Source organism: Haliotis rufescens, unplaced genomic scaffold, assembly GCF_023055435.1.
Source record: "Haliotis rufescens isolate VD_foot unplaced genomic scaffold, xgHalRufe1.0.p SCAF_4, whole genome shotgun sequence".
In the NCBI taxonomy this organism is placed as follows: domain Eukaryota; kingdom Metazoa; phylum Mollusca; class Gastropoda; order Lepetellida; family Haliotidae; genus Haliotis; species Haliotis rufescens.
In genome coordinates this window covers 35,324,166-35,341,677 of record NW_025964112.1, presented here as the reverse complement: position 1 = coordinate 35,341,677, position 17,512 = coordinate 35,324,166, and the positions used below count along the sequence as shown (strand labels likewise).

Here is a 17,512-nt window from a genome sequence, read left to right as displayed (position 1 = left end):
AAATACTACTTGTTTAAGGCCGTGCAGGGACATCATGTCCGAATGTATATTTATGTACTGTCTTCAGTCATGTGTTCAGGTGTATCATGATGTGATGCTGAATTGAATGTTATCATATTTATAAGTCATAAGGAGCCGACCAAAAGAAAGTGTCTGCCACAAATATGATATTTGTGCAAGGTGTTTTTCAGAAACACATAATGTGGCTCACAGTTCTAATTTAAAAACAACAACAATATCCGGTATTGCAGCTGTAGCTGAAATAGATATCTAGCCTCAAATAAAACTGCTGCCATATGTCTAAAAATACGTGCCTATAATGCTTTAAAATCGTTACAATATTGACAACAATAATAATAATAATAATAATAATAATAATAATAATAATAATAATAATTATGTATCGTTCTTTTAAACATGACATTAGGTTACTCTACACGGATAATGAATAAAAAAACCTATCTTTCTTTTCTTTGAACATGGACTAAGTACAAACAGAGATGGCTAGCTTATTCTGTAAGGTAAAGTATTTGGGAAATACACATTTAATAAGATATGAATGAAGAAAACATTATTTGTGTATTGGATGCCTGCTGTAGATTCGTCTAGGAGACAACGAAGACAACTAAATAAAATTACACGGCGATCAGGACTGGTAGGGCATATAACTATGAAAGACCACGATTATTGATAATAATGTATTTATTGGACACATGTATATATTACAGCTTGAGTGAGACTTTGGGAAGTCGCCGAAGATTTATGAGCACAGACAGCATACAATACGACATTGTGACTAATCTGGTTTCATTTATATACATATACACAGTTTCATAACATTCTGAAGTAACAAGTTAATTCAACAAGAACTATTGAGTTAAAGAGATGCATTAAATGCAGAAAATACGAAACATTGTTCTTCGTCCTTTCAATTCTAAATTTGGACACTTTACCCTCTTGCTTTTGATTGCCATTAAAAGACGGAAGAGCACGAAACCCTAAAACGTTTATGGATCACAACTTTGTTAATGGATTATTCTTTGTCCTGAAGTTTCAAGGCTTTTTCTTGGCCCTTCATCGAGCGAAAGGGACAAGAAGTAGCCCTGAAAAGTAAGTAAATTGACCAATAAAAGTTTAGTTTAGTTAAACGTATATAATGAAACTGACATTATTATTAGCTGAGGAAGGGAACATGTCTGAAACGTCATTAAAGTCAGGAAGGATAAGTGTGAATCTGTGCTATGCCTAGATTGAGAAAGACTACTTAAAGACATTGTATGCAAACATACAACATATAATTTAAAAAACCCACTGAAATATACGTTTATGATTTAATTGCCTTGATACGATGTTCGTAATGTTCTAAACATTGGAAATGAATGAAACCAGGTGTTGAATCATCCTTTAACATGCATGTCGTACTAATTGAAAAGTACCTGGTAGTCTCGAGAAAGTGGTCAAGAAGTGACCTTCGGTATCCTTGACTTCCAGCAGAAATGATACAATTTTTACCCCGAATTTAACCATATGCTTTTAAACTTACCATGCATCTGCAGGAGTTAATACCATGATGAGCCTGTATGTGTAGTTGGCAAAACCAACTTAGCAATAGTTAACGTCAAGCAAACACACTGGGCCATTCGGCCTATCGACAGCATACGAACATCCGACAGCTAAAACTGAAACGTCGTACATTGAATACAGTCAGGCAAAGTTGACATGTTCGGAAACGGCATTATATTTCTTTAGTCATACTCATGAAAAGGCATATTTCCAAAAATTAAATGTATTTATTTTATTCCCTTAATATTGCACTGGAGAATGAAAAATAATACAAAATTTCCCGAACGCTCCATTAATATTCAGATATGAAATGCATTTGCGGACATGAAATATGTCAATATACTTAATATGAATGACTTCTTATATATCAATGTAGTTATATTTTGGCATTCAGAACATACTATCAACATATTTAGTTTCAGTTATAATTGTCAGAAAATAGTTTATGTTTCATTTGAGCATTGGACAATGTAAATGGCAAGATGAGTTATTACTGGAATTGGTTATAAAACGGTACTGTGACCTTCATGGACTAACAACATTCACAATTGTGTATACGAATGTATGTAGAATCTGATAACAACTGTACACATTCACTACATGAGTGACTTTCATTTGTTTTATTAACAGAGAACTGTTGCGCCATCGCCATTTAGATGTCTTATTCCATTTACTTGTTATCATGGCAATATAATGTAAAACATAGGTAAACTTGTGAAGTAGCGACTCTTGTTTGATCAGGTTAGCAACATTCAAGGCCTCTGTAATGCTTTCAAAACGTTTTGTGGAGGACACTTCCAAATAGGATACATCACTGACACAAATTATATCCGATGCAACTCCCTATTTTCGCTTGTACGAGATGTGCCCGTGTTTTTTTCAGGTGGAGAATTGACTTGCCTTGCCAGGCGTCACCTCTGGGGCAGGATACGCTCACCTTTTCGCTTACAGCTGGTATCGTCACTATGTGATAGTGAGTCATGAACAAATTCTTATGATATCGTAGAAATCGTGTAAGGGACTCCGCTTTTAGTAGACGTTTCTTATGATTATGGAAATATATTTTATCGCTCTCATTTACTCGTAAAAGCAATGGGTAACGCCTCTCAAATCGTCTGGGCACATAATTCAAATCGTGATTACCTTTGAGAATTGTATACAAATATGACAGTGTAATACTAACAGTGTGATATGGCACGGAACACATTACAACATAAATATTATATATACACATATATATACAGAACATATATACAAAATGTACATGAAATATATTTCTAACATCAAAAATGTCCTCTCGTGAAAATGAAATATCGATCTTATTACTGGATATAGAACGGTAAGGAAACATTATTCTTCATTAAAACAGCTGATTGAGTGTAAATGTAATATAAATGACATTTCTGTACATTCGCTAACATCGTTTAGAAAATGATGCTGAAGTAATTAACACACAATCACATATGATCAAGAAATATGTTCTTTATTGCATGCAAGCGTCGCACGTTAACATGACCACTCATTAACGGGACACCTTTATTTCCCTCAGCGATGACGGTTTGGAAGGACGACTATTTATGTTGCGCTTATGTTCTTGTGTATTGTTTGTAACAGTGTATTGACCAATGATATCGAACATATCTTTGGGTAAGACAAATACATATATAATTATAATTAAAAACCTCCACACTTAGTATTGTCATTACCCGAAAAATCGACATTATCATATTTATACACACATACAAACTTGAAGAATCACCAATTTTAGGAAATATTTACGCAAGGACTGAAATGAAAATATAGTTATGACGAAAGATTCTCTTTGCTGCTCTCGGAGCCAAATGAGGCAAGTTGAGAACGACACAAGCTAAATAGTTTTACACCGTTTTCGGTTCACATCTGTGCATTAATACATCCGCAAAAGAATCTTTCTAAGTTTCAAGAGCAGGCTTCTGAAAACAAGTTAAAGACTTTGGCAATATAAAGTATGGGAAATGTCACAAACGGACAATGCATGATGGTGAGATATATTAGAGTAGTAGCACGTGATATACGAAAAGAAAACTATTATGGCACATTTCGTAGGCTAAAAGACTATGTACATTACTCCAACATTATATATATGCTGACATTTGCCATAAAACCAAAGGAAAATTGTTGCGAAAATGGTTTTTGTTTGAATGATGAGAAAGATGAGAAGAAAGAATGTTATAATATATCATATAGAAAGTATTTTATTGCATTCTATGCATTTCAAACTTAATTTTTCAAACAAATCACAAACAGTTCAACTCATCTGCAAAGTTGATGCAGAATGCATTCCTTGCAACGGCATCCGTTGCTACAACGTCATACTAATGTCAAGTGACATATTGGTGACGTAATTAAACAAGTGAAAGGTGGTAACTGTTTTTGTTTGTTCACTAATGTTGTTTGGAGGCCAGTTTTTGTTAAAATACAGTCAACCAACAATATGGCAAGGTGCTGAAACAAACATGCATGATTAGCAACTGAAACAAAATTGGGAAGCTGAGTTATTTCGATCATAAAAGAATAACATACTACATTCGTTTAATATATACAAATCTAAATATTGTTCACAAAGACATATTTATACCTACTCCAAAAGGCGCTAAACCATACATGGGACTTCATAATCATATTCATCAAAGACGAAACTTTTTATTTAGCTAATGTTGACAGAAACTCATAAATAAACGTTATCTTACTTGACTCAAGAGAGCGAGTATTATGAATGAGCTATCTCTACACATAATATATATTGTAATGTGATAGTTCTTTTAATAATGCCATCAGTCTACATGCGTTAGTCCATTCCTCTGTGAATTTCAATGGAGGAAAAAGTCGCCAGAAACGCAGCGGAAGTAGACTTTGCTACTTTTGCTTTTCTTCTTTTCCTATCATGAATACGTTGGAAATAACACACTTTCATTGCATATAAATTGTACATGACAGTTGTCAATGTTACTTGAAAACCATATCAAAACGTTTGCCACACTAACTTGATAGAAAATGTAAGGGTTTATAGTAACCTGTGGGCCCTGTCTTGGAATCTGTATGAAAATCATTACCGAATGCGTTAAGGGAGCAACCATTTGATTTTCAGGGATGAGGCCGGGATATTTTTCTACAAAAATAATCAAGCCCTTTTTCACTGTAACAAAATTACATTCTTCTCGAATTATAGAAAAAATGTACCCTTTTCTTGCAGAAAGTGTGCATTTGAAGGGAAATTTTAATTCACAACTTCTTTTACTAAGCTGTCTCCTTGCGGCTGAGGTAAATCGGAGCTCCTATGGCAGTATGCTGTTGTCTTCAGGCTGCACTTAACACGCAGGACGGTCGGGTAGCCTAGTGGTTAAAGCGTTCGATCGTCACGCCGAAGACCTGAGTTCGAATCCCGACATGGGTACAATATGTGAAGCCCATTTCTGGAGTTCCCCGCCGTGTTATAACTCACTCAAAATCACTCTTCCGACGCCTCTGATACCAAGCACTATTGGCTTTTGCCTTTACCTTTTTTATCAACTAATGGCGGGATGAATGGCGACTTCTGGAGCTATGCACATACCACTACCTGTGCAGCACTGATTTCCTTGTCGTCGAGAAAAGATCCGCACCTATCCCTGTACCAAGCAGGAAAATATGCAAGCTATATGAAAACACTGAAGAAAATATCAGAAAACAGCAATAATATGCGTGAACGACTACTTTCTGCAGCTCTGCGAGGGCATTCAATCATCAACTGAAGGTGGATAATCCAAGGTGTGTAAGACGCATCAAGTAAGAAATCGGTCCAACGGGTTGAGCACTACTCAGCTCTACTCCAGGGAAAGCAGCATCCCTTATTCTGCATTGGAAGCCATTTAGCGCCTGCCAGTAATAGGATCCCTTCTGAAGCCGTCATTTGGGGTTCCTGCTAAGCCACATGTTTGAACTACTGTGTTAGAGTTCGGAAAGGGAGTGATGCTCCAAGTCATGAGAGACTTCAACATCGTCACCTTCTACAATAACAAGGGTGATAGAAGCGTTTGTTACAACTCTCTCTGAATTTCCTCACTGAGTATCGGAGGATAGTATGGTCCTTGAACAGACTATAGAAACTTGCTTGATTGGGTGTATCTCGTATCGCAGTGTGGATTCAAGGCAGAACGATCCACGACCAACACGATCCTCTCAATCTGAGGGTCGCTGAAAAAGTGCAAAGACCAGTAGCAATAAATCTATGTCACATTCATCGACCTAACAAGGCTCCTCAGTATGATCTAGTCACTCCAAACTGACATGAAAGGCACTGTACAGTTGGACGGCTCGTCCTATCCTGTTTGCAATTGTCTTCACAGTCAACAAAGACGAGATATATGTGATGGACCAAGGCGTCGAACATCCTACAGCGATCCCATCAAATTCCAACGGCTCAACTATCACAGATGCTGAGTTCAACAAGTGGATGGGCAGACTGTCCTCACTCCAGCAAAAGGGCACCTTCAAATACGTCTGTTAGCGGAATTTGAGGTCACTGGGCGTTGAGAGGAACTTGCCGAAGAGAATAAAATAAACATCTACGAAATACAGTTTGATTCTTGTTTTAATTTATTTAAAAATAAATAAATGAGAACCTGTTTGTTTGAAAATATAATTGAGCCCCTCAACATTAAGAAAACAATGCTGAATTCAACCTTAATCCCACCCCCACCCCTTCGAAATCAAATGGTCGCTCCCTGGCGTAATGAGCACGTAAATGTGATTTGAACTGTTCCTCAATTGTCACATGTTAAAAACATTTTGTTGGTGCATCATAGAAGTTGACAGACAAATGACCACTGAAAAGCAATTCGCACAATTGTCAGAGAAAAACAGCAATGAAAATTGGCAAAAAGGATAATATTCCCCTTTGTACATGCTTCACTAATTATACGATTAATTGATATCACACGAAACATGGCAAAGACTGGCTAGGCGTTAACTTCTCAAAGCATCAATAACACCAAATTGCACGCGACTCATCAATACTCAAATCAAGCATTATATCATATAACACACATCATCGCAAACCTATTTAGGATTTGTCACATCAAAAACTAATATCAGTGTAATTTTGGCACATGGTTTAATAAAAAGCTCTTTCAAACAATGTGTATGGACTATACATATATGACATTTCCAAACTTCAAACGTCAAAGCCATAAACAATTATGCAAGGATGCACCTTTGTAAATCGCGTGCATGACCAAAATAGCTTTGGTAATTGTTTGATACAATTCATACTGGGAAGACTAAATATGTGTAATAATTGATTGCTTAATGGATCATTTTACTGTCAAAAGGCATTGCTCTGTGGAATAACTGCCATATCGGCCTACAACGATAAAAAAGCATTATTATTTTTTGTTTTCATTTCCCGTATTGTATACATGTACTATATAAGATCATACACAGGCATGGATGGTTATGTCATTCTACAACACAACAGTCATTTTGCCATAAAGAAACATCACATCTGACAAAAATACCAAAAGGTCAATTTTATCTAAACATGGGACAATGAATGTACCAAGAGAAGACAACTCTCATACATCTTACTGCCAAGAGAAGACAACTCTCATAAATCTTACTGCCATTTCTCAGTCTTGATATGCATGCTATTCTATGAACCTCCAAAGCAAGCAAAATAAGAGTGGATCTTACGCCATTACTTCAGCGATAGAAGCAGAATCTACCGACTTTTCTTCTTCCACGTTCAGAACAACTTTCTTATTATATTCCACTAATAAACTGTGTATTTTTTCAAAGGTAAATCTTTCCTTTGGCTCCTGTTTCCAACTGCCTGCCATAATGTTGTGTATTGCAGTCGGGCAATCTTCAGGGCGCTGCAAGTAGATCTTTTCATCCAAAAAACGAATAACCTGAAATGAAAATGTTTTTGGAACCTTCAAGAATGTAAATTCATCATGACTGTGACTGCAAGACAATATACATACACAAATATAAATACACAAAAGTCAAGGTCCTTTCTGATATTTCATAAGACCGCCTCCGTGGTCTAGTGATAGAGCGTCCGCCCGGAGAGCGGAAGGTCCGGGGTTCGATCCCCAACCGCGTCATACCAAAAGACGTTAAAAGATGGTACTTGTTGTTACCCTGTCTGGCGCTCGGCATTAAGGGGCTAAAACAAGGACTGGTCGACTCGGAGTCAGTATACTGTGTCTGAGTGGGGTATTCATGTTAAACTGCGGCGTGGTATCTTAGTGTGCTAGCACTATAAATCGGCATCAGTCCGGACTAGTACAAGCAGCCACACAAACACACACACGTACATGCACGTCGCTATATAAGTGCAATAATCTTAAGCTTGGACGCGACGTTAAACCCCATTTCACCTCACCTCACCTCTGATATATCATAAGCATGTTCCAGCAAATAAAAAAAAACAGGGATCTCTTGTAACGTCGTTTTGAACAATGTGTTACAGTTATTTCACGGGGATCCAGATCACCGTTTGGAGAGGCCCAAAGTGATAATGCCTTGGTAAACCCAACCTTCACGGTCGCGGTGCTGGTAAGCAAGGGATCTTTGTTGGGACAAGTCTATGACAAAACCCACGATCACTGTAGCTTGGCTAACGTCTGCTGTTTTGGTGCCATCATTTTTTTCATATTTCATTATCCGAGTGGCATAGTAATAGCCACAAATTAAAACAAAATGTATTGTATCTTCTGCTGAGTGTACAAATCTTGATATTATTGGTAAATGAAATTTTAGCATTATCTTACAATTCTTTCGAATTGATGTTCTTACTCCACGAAAACCAATTCTTTTATTTATTCATCATAAAGAAGGATTATAAGGATGACAAATTACGGAGGGAAGGGGTGAAGTTTGGAATCCTCCTCAGACCCTCTTCGTGTTAGTATCACAGACAGTCACGGCATAAGCTATAAAATATACTGCACGATAAATCACATTTAATTTTCCTCTCAGAGGCCCCCCTCAAAAACTCGCGTCAAGAGTTGTGTGGGTGTCAGAGATAGTTACTTTAATATGTCCTGCATACGGCTACCAAACATCTGCTTCATATGGTCTCAATGGAAACAACAGCGCAGATAATTACAGGGGTGGTGGGGTAGCATAGTGGTTAAAGCGTTCGCTCGTCACACGGAAGCACCGGGTTCCATTCCCTTAATGAGCTTAATGAGTACAATATGTGAAGCCCATTTCAGGTGTCCCCCACCGTGGTATTACTGGAATAGTGCTGGAATATTGCTAAAAGCGGCGTAACGCACTCACTAACACATAATGATAACAATGGTGTCATAGGAATATAAGAACTTCATGGACAATGTCCTCAAAAGAACTGCATGACCAAGAAAACATGTACCAATCGTGAACCAGCCGTTTGGTTTTTTCAGGAGCTTCTCACAACGCATAAACACAAAATATATTAAAGCACTGAATTTCCTGCATGACTCACCTCTTCGTTAGAATGTCCGTAGTAAGGTTGTCGACCGCAGCTGAATATCTCCCATAATACAACACCATAAGCCCATACGTCCGACTCACTGGTAAAGCGGCCATACTTAACACTCTCGGGAGACATCCACCGCACTGGAAGCATCCTGCTGCCGCCGATCTGGAACCAGAGGCAACGCGAATTAGAAATGAAGGAGAAGGGCCTGTCCATATGACACGCTACACGAACAACATACGGTGAAGTGTCTGAAACGTTGGCTGTGACCAACTGTTGGCTTTAATGTGTGAGAAAATAACCAAATAACATCGAGAGAGAGAGAGAGAGAGAGAGAGAGAGAGAGAGAGAGAGAGAGAGAGAGAGGGTTGGGGGTTGGGGGGGGGGGGGGGGGGGGGGTTTATCACGCAAGTGTGTTTGGAGATGGTAAATATCCCGCATTAGGAATAAACATTGTATTTAGCGAACCTTGGCGAGCTAAATACACAGTGTTTATTCCTAATACAAGATATTTACCATCCCTTAACACACAAGCGTGATAACCTCTTTATCATATAATGTCATTCTTCAATTCTGTGCTTGAGAATCGCTTCCCCTCACTCACAAACATTACCCACAGGGTAAGTGATGTGTCAGTCGGACAGTGACAGTAGCCAATATAGTTCCAACTAAAATATGTTTCTTATACAGTGGCGAAGCAACATATACCCAAAACAACAATTGTTTTTACTTGCCTTTCGCGGCAATCCATCGGTCTGTCCGCTAGAGTAGCTGCCCTTTGTCAAAGGGAAGCTACTCTAACCTTAGTCTATGAGACGTCACGGACACGTTCAGACGTTGTTGACAGTCGGTCTGTCCTGTCATTACGTTAAGTGCAGCGACGAAACGAAACAAGGTAACAATTCAAACATATTTCGGCCAAATCCAACTATTTTAATTTGTGGAAAAGATTTCAAGCACATATATGACTACTGATCCCGCTTGGCTAGGCCAAGTGCCCTCGCAAAATTGTTTCGAAATTTATATCTCCAAAGTTGCCAAAACTTATAAAATGCCTTAGCTACGTCACAGTTAGACTCTGATTTTCAGTATATTAGACTGTTCTTTTGATAATGATAGAATTATCCCTGTAGTTTATCCAGATTCCCGATGGTTAATTCCGACTCGATCGCCGAATGACAAGGGGGACGCCATGTTTGTTTATAAACGCTGAAAGTAGTCCCTACTTGACCTTTGATAGTTGCATCTCTATCCGCATATGACCCCAGCGGATATCGTTTTTATCCGTTGGAGTTATCCTGCCGAGAAACCTACCCATTATATGATATATATATATATATATATATATATATATATATATATATATATATATATAAAATGAGATCTAATTAATGACAGTTATTAACGTGCTTTAGTTGCAACCTCCGTCAAGCTCCGCTTATAATGGGTTTTATTCCAACATTTATTATCCTTGTTTCAGCATCAGACGCTCGTGTGTTTCATCATTGTTGTAAAGGTTAAATTTGGCTTTTCTCCATTGTATAAAACCATAAAAGGTTAAGAAATTTATATCACCGCGGTGTTTAACACTTACTCGTGGACTGGCCACATTGGGGCACGTCAGCTACTTGAGGCGCTGTTAGCCTTTTGAAATATGAAGATGATGAGTAAATACTGTTGAAATCAGCGTTAAACACACTCAGTCTGCTTACGCGATTTTCAATGAAGAAGGTCAAGGAATTTTTACTATAGGTGGGCAAGATTCAACAAATTGCCATTATCATTTGGATTTCTTTGAGAAAAGAACTTTAATTAGAAATATTTTAACGCCATAGACATTTGTCGATTTACAAACATTCTCCAGCATACCAATGTATCTCCAGTATATCTTGTATAATTATTATGAAATATGTTGCACCATGTCGTAATCATCCGTTGTATGCATAACCAGCTGGAATAATGCTGAGACCATTGGAATCGGAAATAAGCGGTGGAAGAATTACATATAATTGTATCAAAACAATTTCAGCAACATGTCCTCTGCCTCGACCAATCACACCAATGCGTGAACACATGAGCAACTATCCACGAAATTGGGACAATATGACAGGCAAGTCACAGAGTGCTTTTACACGATGCAATAATTTTGGCAATTTCGCGAACGACCAGGAATCGTGTGGTATCACCTGAACAAATACCAATAATATTCGTAAATGTACAATACAATGCAAATGAAAATGATGAATATGATTTGTTAATCATAATAATGTATATTTATGACTTACTTTGTAATAGTCGCATGTGTATATATCACGAGACATTCCAAAGTCTGAAATTTTGACCACAAGGCCTTCGCCTACAAGACAGTTTCTTGTTGCTAGGTCTCTGTGAACAAAGTGCTGAGAGGTCAGGTAGGCCATTCCATTTGCGATCTGGGTCGATATGTCGACCAAGTCATTCTGAAATAGATCAAATCACGTCTAAGGTATCTGAAACTCCCTGTTTGAATCAATATGATTAATGAGCAAACAACAAGTATACACCATGTCATAAATAAAGGACAACAATGTAAATACTATATCTTTGGCAATTTCAGAACACATACAAGAAAAGTTATCTATGTTTCTAAAACAGCTCGATAATCAACTTCAGAGAAAATCGTTGTTACAATTATATGAACAAAGCACGAACATAGCTACTTTCAAAAGAGAAAATCTTACTGCAAACAAAAACAACACCAGTTTTACCAGTTAGAAATCTTAAAGAAAAACGATGATCTGGTTATCAGATCTTTTCACAACTCTCCCTGTTTAAAAAAAAATAATATTCGAAATAAAATTTCCCTATTTAAATAATACAGTAGCTACTTTGTAAATGAAATTGTGGTTTTTTTCATCACGTGAAAACACAAATAAAACACTGGATAAGGGTTTCCTTGGTCTTATCGATTTAGGTTCCAAAATTTTCCACAAGACAGCATTTTCCACTTGGATTGTTCCGGCATATCATGGCTTCTCTGTTGTTTTCTCGAGGAGGCTTCAACATCAATCCATTCTCTGCCTCAACAAGTACCAAATATGGTGAGAAATATCGATCACTTCCGGTCTAAAATTGCCGCCAGATGGCGACACATGCTTCCTGTTTTATGCAAAAGTCGCGTTTCTTCAGCAAGATAAGGAATTTAGCGGTACCTAATAGTGCGGGAGATAATGACTTTTGTTTATATATGACTCCAACCTGTGTTATTATATGATCAAGTTCCGAGAAAAGGTGCAGATTGGGTTGTTATTAACAGATACTGATTACGATTATAGCCAGTAAGAATTAGTTTTATCTTTACTGTAATAAGGAAATCTATCCCACTTTCGATCAAGATTCTTCGTTTAAGTCTTTGATTTCCATATAGCCATCAACCTTTATGGTAACATTACGTACTACAAAGGCAGCAAGAAAGCTGCAATCAGTACCATTCAACTCTACAACAAGTCTTTTGCGTGAAACGATGCAACATTTAAGCCGCCTTTCATTTACAGATTTTCTGCATCAACACATGTGTTAATTACTGGTTTAATGAACCTGTTGGGATCAAAGAAATTTGTCGTGTTATTCTAAATCTGTAAACGTCAATCATGGAATTTGCAAGGAGTAATTGTAACAAAAACAAGTTTAACAAAACAAACTTCCGCACGCTAACACGTTACATTGTTTGATGCTTTTCTTCACGGCAACTGATGTACGTTAGAGAGGTTTAATTATAGAGGTTTAATTTCAGAAGTTGAATTATAGAGGTTTAATTTCAGATGTTTAGTTATAGTGGTTTCATTATAGAGGGTTAATTGTAGTCATACCTTTTGCAGTACAACACAGTCGTCAGTTTTTCTCAGAATAGGGTCATTCTTTCGGAGGAGTTCGGCCAGGTCTCCATATTCCATATACTCAAACACCATATATGGACTTTGGCCCACGTCTGAAAAAACAAGATTTTCAATTCATATGACATTACGCGTGCTACATATACGGGTATCGGCCAGGAAATGCTTACCCGTTACAATAATACCTGGTTCCATTTTTAATTTGTTGAGTTGAATCTATTGGATTTTATATTTGTTTATTTTAAGTCGTCGACATTTTTATTCTTGGTACTATTCACATATATTTTAATCCTCGTGACTGATTCCTTTCCAGCTCTAACCATTCGGAAAAGCTGTGAAATGGATGTTGTGGCGACTAACACTAATGACTGTGTGGTTTAACGTAGCTTTGAATACTATTTTAGTTATGTCAGTGAGGGTCAGCGGAGTGAATAAAGCCTAAAGTTATGAAGGTGTTTGACGTTTACTACCCTTCTGCCTTCACAGACCAATAATCGTAATCAGGGCGCATTTGGTATTCGAACCAAAGATCAGATGATTCTGGCACACCTAAGGGACGCGACTCTACACATCAAAATGTAGCGCCTTTTATTAATATTCACTAGCGCACCTTAAGAGGATGCACTTTCGTAAAATGTATCGATTTGTAATATACAACATCTGTGAGCGTGTTTGCCAGAAAGTCGAGCGTATGCTGTCGCACAAGTATGTTCATGAATTTACCGTATTTGTTCCTATACCTGTAAGCATGCCATTATTTGTTCTTTGAAAACATCCGTGCAATAAACATGTACGTGTTAAAAGGGCTTTGAGAGTTTGGCAATCAATTTTCTCACAGACTCTCAGAGTCACAACTGTATGCATATATTCTTACCAAAGATCTAAAGCCAATGTGACCTCAATTCCCTCGGTCAGAAATGTAATACAAGAATTAAGCTCACTGGCGCCTGCTACCTCCAGTAATAACACTTGCGTGAGGTAGTGTTGAGGCCGAGATCTTTTCCTATTTTGAGATAATGTCATTTCCTACTTTGTCACTGATCCCTACCAGATGTAATTGGCAAAAAGTGTTCATATCTATTTTCAACTTATTTTGTCATTTACACTCTACAGATGTTTAAGGTGTTCAAAGCGGCTTTTTAAACAGATATATTGACACGGGAGTTGCCTTTGGTTGTTTGTCTTGTGGGTGGCAATACATACTAATGGATCTTTTATTCAACATGATGTGTTATTTTCTCACTTTGAATTTGCTGTTTTCATTTGGACGTTTAAGGTGCCTGTTCTAAAAACATATTCTTTCTGATTTATGTGTACAAAGACTCAGTTTTGAAACACCGGGTAACGCATAGAAAATACTTTTTTGCTCAATTCCAACAGCTGTAACCCAAAGCTTCTCAGCCTGCTAACGCTATGTATTGATCCACGGGGCAACATGAAGTGCACGCAGTCTTCTTTACTGTTTAAAACATTGCCACCAAGGTTGCGATATTTCATTTCGTTTCATTATATATGCCTATCAAATGGGACAGCCTCCGTTGTCTAGTGAATAGAGCGTCTGCCCGGAGAGCGGAATTGAAGGTCATGGGTTCGATGCCTTCATATCAAAAGATGTTAAAAGATGATACTTGTTGTTACCCTGCCTGGCGCTCGGCATTAACGAGTGGTCGGCTCGGAGTCACTATACTCTGACTGAGTGGCGTATTAATGTCAAACTGCATGGTACCTCAGTGGACTAGCACTATAAAATCGGCATCAGTTTGGCCTAGTACAAGCAGCCACACACACGCACGCGCACGCACACGTGCAATAATCGTGAAAGCGACGTTAAACTCCATTTCACCTCACCTCACCAGCCTATAAAATTATTGCACACAATAATGCTTAAAATGCTTACCAGTTTGTATTTGTACTGTTTGACAAAATACGTATAGGCAAAAGTCACTGATATCTTCTTATCACATTTTCCTGTTTCAAAAAGTACATAAATAGACATCTAAACTCCTCTGTTTTCAATATAGATGTAAACTGCACCCGTGTTAAATCTGACTTTACGAAAGTTTGTTTGTAAAATCAAAAAACCGATTACATTCACCCTTGAAATGTGGTTGTTGTTTATGGTGAGTTATGGCGAGATATCTGGTCCCTTTAATTCCTCAGAACAAATATACATGTACTTACAGATTGTGAAAGAAAGGAAAAAACCCGTTATTTTTTACATTTGTCATTTTCATTTTTGTACATAAGCATTACAACGACATCGATCTACTTTTCAAGTCTAGGCAAGTGGTCTGTTGTGAAAAGTTTCAAATATATGTTTGGCTTCCGTTACATTTCGATGATCACAGCTACTGTTGCCTTTGAAAATATTTCATATTTATCATCCCAAACTGGCTTCCACAGGAGATATCGATTTGTGAGATCAAGCGATATCTACATTGTAGATATCGCGGCAATGAAATTGCATCACAATGCTTTGCAGACCATTGTGACGTCTTGGTAACCAATGACATCACTAATGGCTCTGCTACTGAAGCTGATAGCAATACTTTTTACACTTAAGACACTGTCTACAAACTGAAATGGATGGAAGAGTGATGTTGGATGATAAATAAAATCTCACCCCCGTGTCTTGTGACATCAAATATATCAACATTCGTTGATAAAAGTGGAAAAAGTCCTCGGCAAGCCTCGGAGTTATTTTCAACTTTCATCAACTCGTGTTGATGTATTTGATATCAAAAGACACGAGGGGTGAGATTCTCTATATATTTGAATACCTAATAGCCTTCAGATTATATTTTCCAATGACTTACTTTGGGTTACAACGCCGACAAGGCGGAGTATGTTGTCATGGTCGAAGGCGCTCATAATCTCAACCTCTCTTTCAAAATCCGCCCTGATTTCACTGCACACGCCGTCTTTCAGGACCTTCACCGCAACCTTTGTTTCACAGTTGGTTTCCGTATTAAAGAGGTTACCTGTTGTACATAACCACGTTGGTGAGGTTCTTTGGTGTCTGGATGTATGTGCATTTAACATCGTTAACCCGGAGTTACTTGGAACAGTTCGAGACAAGCGGAGTGTTGATATTAATAGACTATATGCATTATGTTGTGACAGTAATGTGACATAATCTTTTACGACATATCGAGATATAAATTCAAGTAAATCAGGTTTCACAGTACATACAAAACACAAATGACTTGAAATCGATTGGACAATAACACGTTATGTAATTTTGTTGGGCTGTATAACTGATAACTAATACAAAAAATAAACAACATAAGGCCTCAACGGCAACCATTTTTGCATTGAAATGTGGAAATCCTTGAGATGTGATATTGGTATATATTTTTTGTAGATATATTTGATTAAATGATTGCATATATTTTTTCAAAATTGGAGATTGCTTACCTTTAAAAACCTGTCCAAATGCTCCCTCTCCAACTACCTCTACCAACTTGAGATGTTCCAGTGGGATTTCTCTAACGTATAGTTCTTTCCCTTCTACTCCATCGTGCAATGATGTGAAGTATGTTGGGTTTTTACTTATGATGTTCATGCGTTCTAAAAGTTGGACATTGTCACTGTTCTTCACAACACTTTCCGAGCCTCGTTTAGAGCTTCTGCTGTGGCGCCATCTGCGCATGAAGACCAAGAGCAAGACGAGGAACAAGAACAGGAAGAAGCCTACCGGAAGTGCTATCTGAAGAACCCTCCAATCAGATTCTCGCTGGATTGGGGCGTTTTCGGTTAAACTGGACATGGTAGTCTGCAAAATAACAAACACCTAATAATAGCGTCTTCACAATAATCATAATCATATGTACTGCATCTGTTATTACTCTCACTTTTAGGGAGGCGGCTACAAATCAATTTTGTAATATTTAAATTTAGAAGGCTGATTTGTTTTAATGAAAAATACCTTGCAACAATGGAAGTTTTGTTACAGGCAAATGTTTTCTTGCAATTTTGTTATTTTACAAGTCTGAAGCATAATTACTTTTTTTCAAGAATTTTAGGGGACAATCCCAGATATAACTGAAATTCTGTTCAAAGCGGCGCCAACCCCATCTTACACATCCACTCAGTGAAATCACGCACAAAACATGGAAACAGGAAATTACATGGACATGAAGTCAAATGTTCACATGTCAATGATGAAATGTTTGCTTACGTTTGTAGTTTGTGACTGTCCTTTATGGACAATATTATGCAGCGTATCGTTATCAATGACGCCAGGAGACCCGTTGGAACCTGTGAGAGAATAAAGAAAGATATAACTACTTTTTGAAATGTTATGTTTGCAAAATATATAACAAAAATGCATTACTATCATGTTGCTGTTGGAAGAAGTGGTATATATTTGGTTCTGGATATTTGTTTATAGGGTCATGTTTCACACGTTTGAAGGCTGGTGACGGAACCTTTACAGATCAACAGAGTCTCTCTGTAAATCCTCCGTATGTTTAAAACGTAGGTCAGATAATAATCAATCTCAAATATCTTCCGAAGCAGATCCTATAGGGCGTTAAAGAACAAACAAACAAATATGATTCTCCACTGACAAAATATAAATGTATTACAC

At 37.6% G+C, this 17,512-nt stretch overlaps 1 protein-coding gene across 1 annotated transcript in view; it reads right to left on the bottom strand.

The window, feature by feature from the left end:
• Positions 1 to 684: 684 nt before the first annotated feature.
• LOC124149853 (BDNF/NT-3 growth factors receptor-like) overlaps positions 685 to 17,512 on the bottom strand; it is a 71,602-nt gene continuing 54,774 nt past the window's right edge. The window contains exons 3-9 of the mRNA XM_046521665.2: positions 17,102 to 17,181; positions 16,339 to 16,696; positions 15,738 to 15,902; positions 12,898 to 13,016; positions 11,335 to 11,508; positions 9,056 to 9,214; positions 685 to 7,490 (exon numbers count right to left, since the gene is read on the bottom strand). Coding sequence (XP_046377621.1) covers positions 7,269 to 7,490; positions 9,056 to 9,214; positions 11,335 to 11,508; positions 12,898 to 13,016; positions 15,738 to 15,902; positions 16,339 to 16,696; positions 17,102 to 17,181 — 1,277 coding nt within the window. The 3' untranslated portion in view covers positions 685 to 7,268. The remainder of the gene's footprint in view (positions 7,491 to 9,055; positions 9,215 to 11,334; positions 11,509 to 12,897; positions 13,017 to 15,737; positions 15,903 to 16,338; positions 16,697 to 17,101; positions 17,182 to 17,512) is intronic.